The sequence below is a fragment of the Gadus macrocephalus genome, chromosome 15, assembly GCF_031168955.1.
Source record: "Gadus macrocephalus chromosome 15, ASM3116895v1".
Taxonomy (NCBI): Eukaryota; Metazoa; Chordata; class Actinopteri; order Gadiformes; family Gadidae; genus Gadus; species Gadus macrocephalus.
Genome location: NC_082396.1, coordinates 8,564,963 through 8,580,422, shown reverse-complemented (window position 1 = coordinate 8,580,422; position 15,460 = coordinate 8,564,963). Strand labels below are relative to the sequence as shown.

General features: G+C 45.2%; 2 protein-coding genes across 2 annotated transcripts in view; one reads left to right on the top strand and one right to left on the bottom strand.

Moving 5' to 3' along the window:
• cdhr1a (cadherin-related family member 1a) overlaps positions 1-7,883 on the top strand; it is a 12,666-nt gene extending 4,783 nt beyond the window's left edge. Inside the window, exons 9-17 of the mRNA XM_060073748.1 lie at positions 127-205; positions 630-730; positions 883-1,086; positions 1,931-2,083; positions 2,323-2,487; positions 3,837-3,904; positions 5,362-5,590; positions 5,993-6,247; positions 7,329-7,883. Coding sequence (XP_059929731.1) covers positions 127-205; positions 630-730; positions 883-1,086; positions 1,931-2,083; positions 2,323-2,487; positions 3,837-3,904; positions 5,362-5,590; positions 5,993-6,247; positions 7,329-7,523 — 1,449 coding nt within the window. The 3' untranslated portion in view covers positions 7,524-7,883. The remainder of the gene's footprint in view (positions 1-126; positions 206-629; positions 731-882; positions 1,087-1,930; positions 2,084-2,322; positions 2,488-3,836; positions 3,905-5,361; positions 5,591-5,992; positions 6,248-7,328) is intronic.
• Positions 7,884-10,763: 2,880 nt separating this feature from the next.
• Positions 10,764-15,297, bottom strand: lrit2 (leucine-rich repeat, immunoglobulin-like and transmembrane domains 2). The gene is made up of 4 exons (XM_060073781.1): positions 15,018-15,297; positions 13,910-14,700; positions 12,530-13,234; positions 10,764-12,466 (listed from the first exon to the last, which is right to left on the bottom strand). Exons 1-4 carry the CDS (start codon positions 15,131-15,133, stop codon positions 12,300-12,302), a joined length of 1,779 nt encoding a protein of 592 aa, XP_059929764.1. The 5' UTR covers positions 15,134-15,297; the 3' UTR covers positions 10,764-12,299.
• Between the last annotated feature and the right edge of the window lie 163 nt (positions 15,298-15,460).

Genomic DNA, 15,460 nt, shown 5'->3' with positions numbered 1-15,460 from the left:
CACTTTCTAAAATGGTATAGTGATGTTATGTACTATAGAGAGTAAGGAATGTGTTTCTTGGATATTTTAACACAAACTGACCAGAAATGACCAAAAGAACTGACAAAGGAAGACATGTTTCCTCAGGGCTCTGAGGTCTACAGGGTTTTGGCCAAAGACGGCGATGCAGGGAACCCAAACCCTATCGTTTACTCCATGGACGACGGTAAGAACCTCCCCCTGCCAGCTCCGATGGTCAGGTGACCTTGAGCAAGATGCCGAAGGCCTACCAGCTCATTAACATGTATCTGAAGTCACTGTATTCACTTTGGATAAATGGATCTGTTTATTGAAATACTAGTTACTCTTGCAGTCTGACAACCCCTGAGGGGGCAATTGGTTTTGTCCGGGGGTACTTCATTTACCCTATCTAGACATGTACTCATCCCAACTGTAGGCATTGTTGTGTATGTTTTCTAACTTCTACACGCTCATTAATGTATCGGAAATCACTGTAAGTCGCTATCGGTGAAAGCATCGAATAGTGAGTAAATTGCACTGGTTGAAGTGACTTTGATTAGGCCAGTGATTTTTTTAAGGCTGAGCCTGCTGTGACAGACCTGTGGTTTGTGTGCTGTTCGTCTCTGCAGGAGACGACGGTGTGTTTGGCATCAACAAGACAAACGGCCGCATCACGCTGCTCACTCAGCCCGGCAATCTGAAGAGAGAGATCTTTAACATAATTGTTCGGGTAAGAGGACATAAATAAAGACTATGTAACCGCATTTTATCAACCTCCGAAGCAATGCAAAAAATTACAAATGCAGGACAACACCAATGTAGGACAATACAAAACAGTGATGTAAATGTTTGTGTGTTGTTGTTTGTGCGCGTGCCCTATAGGCCTCAGAGGTGGGTGAGAATGGCAAACTGCTGGATTACGGGACGACCCCGGTGGTGATCCGCGTGGTGGACCTGAACAACAACCCGCCCACCTTCTACGGGGAGCACGGCCCCCAGAACACCTTCCAGCTGACCATGAACGAACACCCCCCCGAGGGAGAGATCCTCAGGGGCCTGAGGATCACCGTCAACGACTCGGATCAGGTGGAGATGTAGCTCACAGTGTTAGCTGTTAATAGTCTGTTAACATGGCATACTGTTAGCATAGCATTTAAGCATAACATAAAAGCATAGCATATTAGTTATGGCTCGATATATTGCAGATAGAGAGATGCTCGATGCTGCTTTACTTGACTACAATTGGAGGTAGCATATATTTGGCCATAAATGGAATATAATTTTGACACACTGTATTGAATTTGTGACTATAGTAGTGGATTGAAATAGGTTGGGGGTTTGTGATATTATGCTCATGAGCCTAACATAAATTTGAGCAAAGCTCATTCTTCTCTACAATAGTCATTGACATATTCCTAAGTGAAACACCTACATTATAAAAGTAAGACTAAAACAAGTAAAAATAATGTACTCATTTATGCGCGGATGCAAGTGTAACTTTATGACCCTACTGCCACTCAAACATAACCTCCAATACTGTGCTCAGACATTAATAAAAATGGGATAGGGAAAAGTAGGCTATTGGTTTCCGTCTAATGGATAATACAATAAAGACAGACACAGCTTTTATTTTGATTGAATGGACAACACTACAGGGATTATCGCCGTCTCTTTCACTCACACTGTTATTATAACAAATGTTGATTACATAAGCTCATGTTTGAATTATCATGGGTTGGCCGAGCTCTTTCTAATTTTAGCATATCCATTTCGTGGAAATTGTAGCTTCAAATGTTGTTGATTTTTAGTCAATGCTTAACATCGTGTATTAGCCATGAAAGTTGGCTGTTGATGTTGTTGTTTTGCCAATGATAACTGTTGTGTATTAGCTGAGAATACTAACTACTGTGTCTATGGTGCGTGCTTGCAGGGGGCTAATGCTAAATTCAACCTGCGGCTGATTGGTCCGGGGAGAATGCTGAGAGTCGTCCCACAGACGGTGCTCAACGAGGCCCAGGTGACCATACTGGTGGACGACTCTTCCTCCATGGACTATGAGAAATACCAGTTCCTCACCTACAAGGTCAGAATCTGAACTCCAAACATGATGGCACTCGGGAGGCAGGATAAGTGTATTGGAGTGTAATGTAAAGCAGTTTGACCCCAATTTGAACCATTCCGGGTTCACAACTAGTACATTTTAAGCCTCTACCTGCTCAATATTCACAATTATCCCAAACAATTCACTGTAAGTCGCTTATGATGAAGGTGTCTAAACGGTAATACCAAAGTGACGTTGCTAACACGTTGTCGTGGTCTCAGCTTCTGGCAGTGGAGATCGACACACCGGAGAGGTTCAGCGCCACAGCCGACATCATCATCCACCTGCTGGACACCAACGACAACGCTCCCAAGTTCTCCTCCGACTACTACATAGCCAGGATCCCCGAGAACTCCCCCGGAGGCTCCAACGTCGTCTCAGTGACTGTAAGAGAGCGTTCATCTGACCTGGCTATAAAGAAAAAATGCCCCTCTCAATGTTGAAGACGCAGCCAAAACAGAATGCTAAATATGTAAAGATACAACAAAAAAAATAGGTTAATTCCCCGATTGAGGATGTTTTTGGGCGGTTTGCGTAAGAGACGAGAGAGGAGAGAAGCTGCCAGATGGCTATCACTTTCATTTTTGTTGTGTAATACAAAATACCCGGCTTTTTGTTTTTGCTAATGCTTAGCCGCAAAAAAAAAAACTGTGCTGTTCTATTCTGGTCGATTATTACTGCATTCTGAAAGCCATACGGGACATTTCATTGGTTGATTTCCAAATCACAGCGACATATTCTTTATGAATATAACATCCCTGATATCAAGCTCATTTTGTTATGGTTCTACATGGCTTAAAATCCACCTTAACACAAAGTTAACAGACGGGTAGCCCACGTCAAATAGACCACCGGAGTCCCAGTTTCCCGTCAGCACAGTGAGTCAACCTTTAGTAGAAGCTACCAAGCAACAGGAGGGGAGGGGTGGATCACTGCTAAACCCTGCCCATGCTTGAACGCTGCAGAGGCTCATCGCTGCGATCTCAGGCAATTTCAATCAGATAGAAATGTAAAAGCGCAGCCAGCCAGTGACCTTGAGCACACAGACAGATAGGCCACTGCCAGACAGTCCTGCACTGAGAGATTAGCTTCTAACGCGATGATGACGACGTTGACGAGGATGTTGGGGATGATAATGATGACGTTTCATGCGACATTGAGTCCAATTCTTTTTTTAGCCGACCCCCCTAACTCTCTCTCCCCCCGACGGCCCACCCAAAGACCCGTTCGGTGTAAGACTAATTCCATGGCAGCGTTCGGCTCCCCTACTCCCCACCGTTCATTCACGTCAGCTGAGGAATTAAAAATGGCAGATCTCTTTATTTTTTAATGGAAGGATTATACGTTTTTTAGGCATCAAAGTTATTTTTTTTCAGATTTAGACCAATAGATTGAGAGAAAAATGAGTTGGCCTGCTGCACGGTGTAAGCCGTCAAACTCAACGTCACAGCCACAGAACATGTGGTTTAGCCGACTGAGCCTCAGAGTCCCCTAAACCCTAAGAAATACATTCTGAATGAATTGTACTCTTGTTTTAACTCTCTCTCTCTCTCTCTCTCTCTCTCTCTCTCTCTCTCTCTCTCTCTCTCTCTCTCTCTCTTTCTCTCTCTCTCTCTTCTCTCTCTCTCTTCTCTCTCTCTCTCTCTCTCTCTCTCTCTCTCTCTCTCTCTCTCTCTCTTCTCGCTCGCTCTCTCTCTTGCTAACTCTGTTTTGCCTCTCCCTTCCTCTACTCCAGGCTACAGATCCAGACTCGGGTCGATGGGGTGAAGTTAGATACTCCATTTATGGCTCTGGAGCTGACCTGTGAGTACATTGTATGCATTGTATGTAGACTTTATCATAGTCTCTCTCTCACTTTCTTTTCATTTTCCAGTCTTTCTTCCATGCCGGTTTGTTTCTATCACTGCGCAGATCTTCCATCGCTCATCCACGTCGGGGTGTGTTTGTCCTTCGTGAAACGCTAAACCTTAACCCTTTTATATTAGGTTACCCTGAATATCAACAATTTGTCAAAGAAAAGTACACGATTCCCACCCAGAATCTGGTCGCACAATTCCCACCCAGAATCTGGTCACACAATACAGTGTCAAACACTCCCATAACAATGCCTCAACAGAAAACAGTGCTTGGAAGTAAGCCACTGATGTGATCTTCACCAAGATATATGAGGGACCATGAATGAGAACCACATGCCCTTGTGTCATACGCCCTCATACTTAATCTTTAGACAGCTCTGTCTTCATCCGTGTTTAGGCCTCCCTCACACTATCTCCAACATGGTAGACATATTCTACTTCCCTCTCCTTTATACTGATGTTAAATCCGGTTCTGTCTACTTCACCCACATATATTTTTTGTGATGAGTCCTGGCAGAAATAATTAGGGATCAATTCTGTCCCTTTTTCTCACGTGTGTTGTAATGAAATGTAAATCATGTCAGCTAAATGAGTCCAACCAGCAATGAGTAAGCAGGCAACATGATTGTTCTTGCTCTATCTCCCAATGCCTCAGCCTGGTTATCCCCATGTGTTCCTGTCGCTAGCTCGTCTTCGCTAATACGCTAATAGGATTGGTGGAGAAAATAGTCTGTGTGCTCTTTGCTTCCACTTAACCTGCCATGTGACGGCCACAGTGGGTCACCACGTCACTCAGGGGGAAAGGTATGGTGGCGTCTAGTGGCGTATCCCAACACCCATATCAAAGCTCATTTTAAGTTTCAGTGCCACTCGCTGACATTGAGGACGAGGGATGCAAGTCCTTTTTTCAATCATAATTAATTCAATTCAATTCAAGTTTTCAAACAGTATATTTTAAATAATTTTTAATAAACACTATATCAAACGACGTTGTTGACACACCACTTGGCGTCATGTGAGCTTCTGTAAACATTCTGTAAACATTTTCTACATTAAAAAATGGCACAGTTGACGAGCTAAACCTTAATCTACTCTCTAGTGATATGCACTAGAAAAAGACAAAGCATATGAGCATGTGTATATTTCTATTGTGTAATTATTTCAGCCCCCAGACAACCCACTTTATCCCCTGCTGCGACACACTAATGTCTCCCAACCCACAGCATAAACACCACCACCATAGGCCTTATTCACGTGGCGGCCATCTTGCTTTCGAAGCTGGATGGGGATTCTCCCCACCCGCTGGCGTTTGGAAAACCAAGATGGCCTACAGCCCATAGAAACCATATTCTAAATTCGTCCACAAGCCACAGCTTCTCAGCCTCCCCCCTCTCCGGTCTCCAGGTTCCTGATCCAGCCGGGATCGGGCATCATCTACACCCAGCCGTGGGCCAGCCTGGACGCGGAGCTGCGCTCCAAGTACAACTTCTACGTGAAGGCGGAGGACACGGAGGGGAAGTACAGCCTGGCGGAGGTGTTCGTCACCGTGCTGGACCTCAACGACCACTCGCCCGCCTTCAACCAGAACCTGCTTGAGAAGACCATGGTGATCGGAGCTCCCGTGATGATACAGGTGGGGCGCCTTCTAAAGGGGCGGTGCTCCTCACTCTGAGGTCATTTCCTGCAGATGTTTAATCACGCTGTTTGCGAGCGTACAGGCGTTACACAACCGTTGCCACGTAGTGTGATGCAATGTTTTGGTCGTTTCAGTTCATGTCAGTCTCTCAGTGTGAATGCTCAGACATTTTAGCTCAGCGTCCATATCCGGAGCACATCACACTTATATGCGTCAACTTTTTAAGTGGCCCATTTTAAAGAAATTCATGTTTTTTGGCCACCATTTTCAGATGTATCTCCTTTGAGAGTAAAACGGTCAAATTAGACAAAAAGATTGACGTTACCATATTTAGCGACCATAGTTGGCCCATCGCCCAGAGAGTCAGAAACATCTTAAACGTTTGCCCCCCGCCCTCAGGCCGTGGACGAGGACGCGGAGGAGCCCAACAACGTCATTGAGTACTCCATCATGAAGGCGGACCCCGACAACATCTTCGACATCAACACGTCCACGGGGGAGATCGTCCTCAAGTCCTACGTCAAGTCCATGGCCATCGTCCAGAACATCACCAAGCAGAAGGAGTGCATCTGGTCCGTGGTGGTGCAGGCCCGCGACCAGGGCCAGCCCTCCTTCAGCACCACCGCCGTCCTGAAGATCGACATCACCGAAGCCGTGAGTTCTATTGTTATTATTAAACCTTTATTTATTCAGGGAAAGGCCACGGAGAGCAGGCTCTCTTTTTCAATGACGCCCTGATTCGAACATATAAAAATATATATAAATAAAAACATATCCAAATGCACAACAGATATGAACACTGCAATACAGAAAGTAAATAAATAATTAAAGGAATGGGTTGATAAGGTATAGCATAGTGATAAAATAATTATAGATAAAATATATTATATTTTTGTGGATTATTGGGGATTTTGTGTTCCTGTGATTAAGATAAAGAAGAGCTTTACTAATTCCAGACAGGACATTGGGTGTCACAACAGAAAGTAAAATAGATTAATATTCATTGAAAAATATTCATTTAAAAATATATATTTAACAAGTATATCTGTAAAAAGAAGAGAAAATACAATGGAATAACAAAAAAAACATTAAAAACATGACAGTCCTCATCCAATGCGATTGTGAGCCTGCCTCAGAAGTTCAGAGGCAGGCTTGGCTGTGGTTAAACGTGTTTATAGATTACGATGAAAACCAGGTGTGAGGTTTGGGGTTTGCCTGTTTGACTCCCAGCCTGAAGGCCGAGGGCTTGGTCGACCGTGGATGTAGTCCACCTGTAGGTATCCTTAATTAAGGGGCCTCAACTCGACCTGCTCGTTAAGGACATGTGACTTAAAGCGGGAAAAAAATCGTAATTGGTCTGTTTTAGAGAACCCGAAACCGGAACAAAGACATCAGTGGTCCAGCTTTTAAGGGATTTTTTTTGCGGGGAGTGAGTTGTTGTTGCAGAACATGATTTAGCACAACACGCACATTGATTTTGCACTCTCTTATTTTTGAAAATAGCCAAGCTTGATGTTTCTCTTGTAGTTTTGGATGTAAGCAGCTGCTAAATTACTAAATCTGCTGTTTCATTAAAGAGTCTTGAGTTAGCTATTATGAACCGTTTTACATAAAGGACTAAATCAACCATGTATGCAATCTTCTGATTAGCAGTTTGAACCAGCAGATGCTCAACTTCAGTTAAAACAATACAGCAAAGCACAATTTCAAACGCATGCCATTATTATGTTTGCAGGTCAAATCCAGATTTGTCTCATATGTCTTGGGCCTAAGAAAACGTCCGGGGGCTGTGTTTGGGATTTGCTTGACCCTGGTCTCCATCGCCATTTCAGTGACTGTCTTCATTTCAACCCTAATATACTGGAAGTCTGTTAAAAAGACACGAGTCCATCCTCAGGGCAAGATCAGAAAGATTATTAGGAGGCTTTGAGATCATCCAGCAACTCTTTTTTTCTTTTCTTCAATATCTTTTTTTGTTTTATTGTATTTGGAGTAGTTGAGTCTGTAAAAGAGTACAGGAGCACATTAGAAAATCGAGTTATGAATGTTTTTCATTCTCATTAGACATTCATCCAGTTATGGAATACATGCCTGAAGACAGTTAGATGATAAATCATTGTCTGAATAGAATACGCAAAAAGTTATTCCTCCTAGCAACACAAAATCATTGGAAAAACATTTTATTCTCCAAGGGCAACGGCTATACTTGGCATCCCATTCACCCTTCTGATCTTGTCTTGATAATGATAATGATAGTTATTCAAAAGCAATAAGAAACTAAAGACATTGCTCGTATTGTTTTGGAAAAATATGAATGAAATATAGTCTAAATATAAGAAGGTTTTTAAAGGATGAATTTCTAAATACCTTCAACTCTTATAGTCGAGCTAATGTAAACTGTGGGCCAACGCCCCTAGCTTATGTGCACTTCAGAGTACATTACAGTTAATTTATAATGTACAGTACAATATTAATGCAGTATATATTGCCTCCAAGCCAAATCAGAGTCCATGCAGTACACTGGGGACCAGGTGGGCGACAGATCCAGAGAAAAGGACGGACTAAAGTGTGTTTTATTCATCAGTCTTCTCCCTGTGCTCTTTCACAGACCCAACTGGGGGGTGGGCCTCTGTCTACGTTTTTAATGCAGAGTAGAGACAAACCGTTGCAAATCCTGGCCATGCTGGCCGGGGTGATTGGCACGATGGTCGTAGTCACGGTGACCATCTCCACCGCCACCTTCTTGCGTAACAAAAGGTCCAACCGCGTGCTGCCCCACCGCCGGGTCAGGCGCCGGCCGCAGAAGCCCAGCCAGGGCTGGTCCACCTGGACCCTCCCCCGGCCCTTCGGCCGGGGGTGGGGGCGGGGGGGCGGGGGCGACCCGGCGGACAAGTTCTCCGTCTCCCGGGGGGAGGAGGAGGGGGTGGAGGCGGAGAAGGTCACGGTGGAGGTGGTGGAGAACATCAACTACAACAACAACGTGACGGTCGGCGACGCGGGCTGGGTGGGTTTGGGGTCGTTCAGGCCTCTACCGCTGGCCCATCCGCCGCCCCCGTGCGCCCCGGCGCTGCCCCCGCCCGCCTCGCAGTACCACTGGGCGGTGCCCACCGTGTCCGGGGGGGTGGCGGTGGCGGCCAAGGCCAAGAGGAAACAGAGGAGCAAAGAGGACCTGATGAACAAGGCGCTGGTGTCTGAGCTCAAGATGAGGCTGGAGCAGAAGAGACTGCAGAACCAATACTAGCGACCGGGGGACACTGTGTGTGTGTGTGTGTGTGTGTGTGTGTGTGTGTGTGTGTGTGTGTGTGTGTGTGTGTGTGTGTGTGTGTGTGTGTGTGTGTGTGTGTGTGTGTGTGTGTGTGTGTGTGTGTGTGTGTGTGAGTGAGAGAGGGGGTGTGTTGGGGAGGCATGGGTTGGTAGGAGTTAGTGTGTTTCGGTTATGTTATTTGTATCTCATTTTGAGATTTGTTTGCATAGTTTTAAAAAGTGAAATAGATTCCATACCGACTTTCATACCAAAGTGTACCAAACATTTTCATTCATATTTCTCTGCATTCATGGGTTTTTTATTCAATGTCGTTTGTATTGTATTTTGTATATTGCATTGTGTTTTCTTTTTCAAGTTTGATTATCAATCTGTTGAAAATTTGACACGTTTTTATCTGAGTGGAACAGGTTAAAAAGAGGAAAATGAAATCTTCCATATGACCACGGTTTGAGATATTACCCTCAGGTCTGGTTTGATAGACAAGGGAAGCATTCTTTATTTAGCTTCTTGAGGTTGTTGACCAGATCTTAAGCTTGAAGAACGAAGCCAATTAGGAGAGAGCTTTGTAAACAAGCATGAGATCAGCTGCATGACTAATAAAGTTTGAAACTTCTTTTTTTAAAGGTCACATTTGTGAGATCATGTTGTTGATGTCAATTTCCCTCTCATCAGAATTATAATATATATATATATATATATATATACATAAAATATATTTTATTTTTGGGGATTATTGGGGATTTCTTTGTGCCTGTGATTAAGATTAAGATGCACTTTACTAATTCCAGACAGGACATTGGGTGTCACAACAGAAAGTACAAGACATTAATATTGATTTTAATATATTCATTTAAAAATATATATTTAACAAATATATCTGTAAAAAGAAGAGAAAAACAGTAAGAGATGGGTCCTGAGAAAAGCATTGAACACAAATATAAAAGCCAAATCATGCTTCCTTCTGATTTAAAGCATCCGCAAATACAAATCATTTCCAAGCCAAATTCATAGTTGAAGAGAGTTTTACCATTCATAAATTGTTTCGTGCACACATCCAATTATAAAGCTACACCAAACCACTGAGTGGATATTTATGTAGTCTGCCGCTTAACATGCACACCATTCCAAAGTTACATAAAAAGTAAAATCAATTGCAGATTACTCTAATCCAAGACGCAACATGTTCATTTTTGTACAATATTGCATCTCTGGCTAAAGACCAAAAGAACATCTGTCAGTCTGTGTTTGTGAAATAGTTTGGACACGCAATATGTGACTGACTTTAAAGGGATTTTATGAATGGAACTAGCCTATATATCCTATCATTCTTATAGGTGAAATTTCTTATTTTATTATTATGTATGTATTTTGTATGTGTATGAATCTGCTTTTAAATTATTATTTACTAGAAATTATTGAATTATTAGCATTTCATTAACAAGGCAGGCAATGTTCCAATCAATGTTCAAACCTATATTAGGGCATATGTCATATATGAAGATGCATGCAAAAATGAACATGCAAACACACACACACGCACATAACCCAGACGTTCTACTGTTTCCAGCGGCTTTGACCCGTGAACGAGACGAGAATGAGGAGCAGTCCAAAAGATCATGCATTATAACATAGAAGTGGGGGCTGGGATTACGGAGCTATTTCATACAGGATTATCAACTTTCAAAGAGCATTTATGCACCAGAATTAAAGAAAGCTATGTCCAATATTTGGGACATTTCACATTTGAACAGGCCATTAAAGCCCATGCCAGACGTTGAGGACAAATGACAAATGAGTGTTATCGTGCAAACATTGGTTCATATCTGTTATATTATATTTTACTCTCAGCGCTGGCCATGAGAGCCATAGTGTAGCGTGGTGTTAAAATGGAGTCTGCCCTTCCTGTTATATGATTGTCTTTTACTGACAGTATCACAATGAACAGAAATCAATACTACGTCGTTCAATTGAAGAAACACATTTTCTAACATGTAACAGATCAGATGTAGGGATAGACTCTGGCTGGCCAAACAGACTGATAGACGGGCAGACATGGAGTCTGATCTAATGTCTTCATATTTGTGTTGCTTGTATTCCTAACTGATCCTTATCTGCGGAGCATGGATCTAACAGATACCAACTGATCTTCTTGCGTCACAGGTGGGGGGGTGGGGGGGGGGGGATGTATGCATAGAAACAGAGGGCACTGGTGGGCTTGTTGTGTCGTCCAATGAGATGGAGGAGGAGGACAACGGGGGGGGGAGGGGTCGCAGCTGAGGGAAAATGCCAGTGTTGAGTGGACTTACGTCAAATGAACAATGCCATTGGCTGACACATATCCCCGGTGCCATCTGCCCGGGGGCCTGACAGAATGGTCCGGGTTGATGACGCAAAGCCACATTTCACGTGTGCCGCGATGCCCATTTAATATGCACACATCTAAGCACTGACGCATTTGGGTGTACTTAATGTTGTGTGTCCAGTGTCTGTCTTTAAAGGGAATGAAGGAGTGATCCAGGTTCAACATGCTGCATCTGTTTCCCTGAATCCCGATACGGGCGGGTGGCGATCTGCAACTATAAATGTCAGGGTTTACTGGTGGACTTTGAACAGCCCTTTGCAAAGGCAAAGACCATCAGCTTACAATAAGGTCATCAGCATAACCTAGGAAGTAGCAGATATTTTCAGGATTGAATATTATTATGGTGCTCATAATAACGCACACACACACACACACTCATTGAAATGCCATTGCCATGGGCAACAGGTGCATGTTCTGCATATATTTGCTGCATATAACTTTAAAATGCCTTTGAAAGTTATGGTTGTCAAGTTGTTGCCAAGAAAACAGGAAGATTGTATTTTATTTTTAAAAACATTTAAAAACATGCATTTACTATCGATAGCTTATTTAAACGCATAATAGCATTGCTATTACATTTTGACAAAAACATTTGACCATAACTGCCAATCAAATCGCAGTCATTGCTTGCATAATTTGTTTACAATCCTGTCAATGCATGCACAATTAATATATAACACGATCAAAATAGGGCTTATTACAGAATGTGATGCTGTGGTTAATACAGCATCACATTCTACCTTCATATCAATCATAAATCTTCAAATCAGTAATAGCAGTCATCGTTTCTCCCGGGCCTAGAACAAAGGAAGAGAAAATATTAAAATAAAGGCAAACTTTTAATCAATAATAAATATACAAAATGCTTTGTATGAACATTTTGTAGTATTCTGCTCAAGGACAGCATTTTATAACATGCTTTAATGTATTTAACAGCAAGTTATTGCTTGACTAACAATGTGTTGAAGGAAGAGGAAGAAGGAAAGGAGACTTAATACAAAATGAGGGACTTCAATTCATAAAAATAACAACCCAAAACAAATCCAGCCGCCCTCTCTTGTTAAACCCACTATTATCTTCTAATACAGTTCCGCAGTGAGTCTGCAGTGGTCCGCCATTTTGTTCTTCAGCCCCCTATCTTCAGACCTCCTCCTCACCTTTCGGTCTTCGCTGGACTCCCTGTTGACCAGACCCTCGTCGCTGGCCGCCTGCAGACTGTCAAACGTGCTCTCCCTCTCCCTGCCGGCTCCCCCTCCTCCCCCACCACCACCTCCACCACCACCACCCCCACCACCACCACCCCCTCCACCCCGATCCCCAGCCCTCTGCTGCCTGTTCCTCCAGGCCTTCGCCACGCCCTCGGGGCAGGCCAGCTTGGCGTCCGTGGTGCACGCGTACATCCCCGCCGGCACGGCCAGCACCATGGCCAGCACGATCACCACGATGTGGATCAGCTTCTCCCGCTGCTCCTTCTCCGTGACGTCACTGCCCGTCACAAACACCAGGCACTGGCCCGGCCGCGGGCTGCGGTTCTGCAGCGTGACGCAGATGTCGTACTTGGTGGCGGGCAGCAGGTCGGACACGGCGTAGGCGTTGAGGCCCGGCCCCACGTGCACCGCCTCCCGGGCGCCGGGGGCCCCGTCGGCGCGGCCCAGGTGCACCGTGAACCAGGTCTCCGAGGGCCGCTCCAGCGTGGCGTACCACTCGATGCTGATGCCGCGCACCGTCTGCTTGGCGATGCGGATGTCGATGTACACGTTGTCCTCCTCGCCGCCGCCGCTGCCGCCGGGCACGGGGAGGCCGGAGCGGGGCCGGGGGCCGTTGGGGGACGACGGCGACTTGGCGTCGGAGGAGGAGGAGGAGGGAGAGTGGAGCACCTCCAGGGCGATGCTGACAGAGGAGTTGCCCAGGAAGTTGAGGGCGCTGCAGGTGTAGAGGCCGCGGTCCACGGGGTGCAGGGCGGGGATGACCAGGCTGGTTCTGATGATGTCGGCGGAGATCCATTCCTGGGATTCTGGGAGGAGGAAGAGGAGAGAGAAGGTCTTTGTTTAAGAAGTTGGAGCAATCACATTGTGGAAAAGGGGGTGCACAGACGCACAGAAAAACAAGGACATGGGTGACACACACACACACACACACACACACACACACACACAGGACACACAGACACTTAGCCTATAAACACACACGCAGACCTACACACACACACACACATCGGCAGACACTCAAACAAGCTGTCTTCCAATGTCTAATCTGACATGTACGCCTATGTTAATACATTGAAATGTATATGAAAGGATCTTTAATTTCCCTTTAGTGGGTCAGCAGGCTGGGCTCTGCTGGGAACTCTACAGCGGAGGGTTTAAACGTCTATAGGCCTAGTGACGCGCTGGTTAATTACAGTAGGTCAACACCACGCACGTATTAGGTGGCACGCGCTCCACCACCGTAATCTCCGACATCTCCTAATCAACATCAGCGATGTACTTGCAGATTAAGAGAATCAGTGGTGATTAAATTGCGGGCAGGCTAATATCTCTAGATATGTCCTTCCCCCTCTTATGGAAAGGCCGCGCCCCGACCCCTTGGTAAAATAAGAGGTTTTGCATCCAAAGTGTGTATTTAAATGTATAATGAGATAGCGGTGACGCTTATGGTGTCATTGGACGCGTCGACATCAGACTCTTACCGCGAAATCCTCTGATTATCTTCAGGCCATATGTCCACCACACCGCGGGCTTGGGCCGGCCGCGCGCCATGCACTGCAGGGTGATGTTCGCCCCCAGGGGCATGCTGACGTTGGTGAACGGGGTGGAGACCACGGGCCTCAAACACCTCTCCAGCTCCGTCTCGTGGAAGAACTTCCCCGCTCTGACGTCCGGACCCGAGCAGGTCAAGTAGGAGTTCATCAGGAGGATGGGCGGGCCCAGAGACTTGGCGAACTCCACGAAGCCCGCCAGACGGCAGTCGCAGAGCCACGGGTTGTCATGCAGCGCCAGCACGACGTTGGGCCCTTGGTGGTTGGTCTCCTGGCCGCTCGTGCTCTGTATTCTCTGGTAGAGCGGCCAGTTTAGGAAGACTTCCCTCGAGATGACCGAGAGCTGGTTGAAAGAGAGGTCTAAGTAGGTCAGACCGGGCAGGTATTTTAGCGCGTGTTCGGGCAACACGTCCAGCTGGTTGTGCTTCAGGTCCAGGATCTTGAGCGCGGGCGTGTCTTCGAACGCCGTCCACGGCACCGATCGTAGCCTGTTGCCTTGGAGACGTAACTCGGACAGGTTTCTCAATCCTTCTAAAGCCTTTGAATTGATCAGAGTGATGTCGTTAAAGTTCAACCACAGGTTTTCCAGGTTTGGGACGGTTAAGAGGGCTCCCTTGGGGACTTCGGTGAAGTGAGACTTTTCTATGCGGATTTTGATCATGTCTACCGGAATGTTATCCGGTATGGCTCCGAAGGCACTCTCCTCCATGCATATAAGTGACCTGGGTGGAAGGGAATCCCGTTTTAGTGGCCTACTCTTTTAATTCACCTACTTCTATTATTTGCCTTATCTTTCCTATTCAACTGAATTCAAAGACAGACATACATAGAATAACACTCGAAAATCACTCTTACTATTTTCTGGATAAAATTAAGTTATAGTAAAATAAAAAAATATCTATATAAAATACAATATAAGATGTTTTTCAATGTGAATAGCGTTTAGTAATTTCAATAAATAAATCATGACAACAAAATGTGCGAACATTTGCAGTGAAAACAACTCTTAATACTAGCGTTCTGGGTTAACACTTCTTACCTGCCATTACGGTCTGCCACGCAACTGCACCCTGTTAAACATTGAGTCAGAGACTCACATACTTGCACGTTCACGGTCAACACAACTATTAATAGTAGTCTACAAAATATGTCCATAGTCCGATGCAATTCCCTTCAAAGACATGTGCGGGCTACATTTGTGGTCAAGGCATGTCGAATGTTGCAGACGAGAGAAGCCTATTAAGACTTTAATCCCTGGTGTTCTACCTAAGACACTAGAGGGATGTAGCTCTCAGGAACAAGATGCATGCTTAACACCTGACGCTGGCGGCTGGGCTGACCCGATTGGTCTTATTCCCCTACCATCCGGCTTGGTTCTAAAGTCAAGCCGGCTGGGGGAACTGAATGCAGAATTTGGCCTTCAGTCTCCCCATGGACACATGAAGAACTCCATAGGATGAATTAGAGGTATTGGTGAGGTTT

Coding starts and splice junctions, on each gene's coding strand:
- lrit2 (XM_060073781.1), bottom strand. CDS start 15,133: ATGGACATATTTTGTAGACTACTATTAATAGTTGTGTTGACCGTGAAC. Junction 14,701..15,017: donor GTGGCAGACCGTAATGGCAG/GTAAGAAGTGTT, acceptor CCTTCCACCCAG/GTCACTTATATGCATGGAGG. Junction 12,467..12,529: donor GCAGAGGGCTGGGGATCGGG/GTGGAGGGGGTG, acceptor GAGGAGGGGGAG/CCGGCAGGGAGAGGGAGAGC.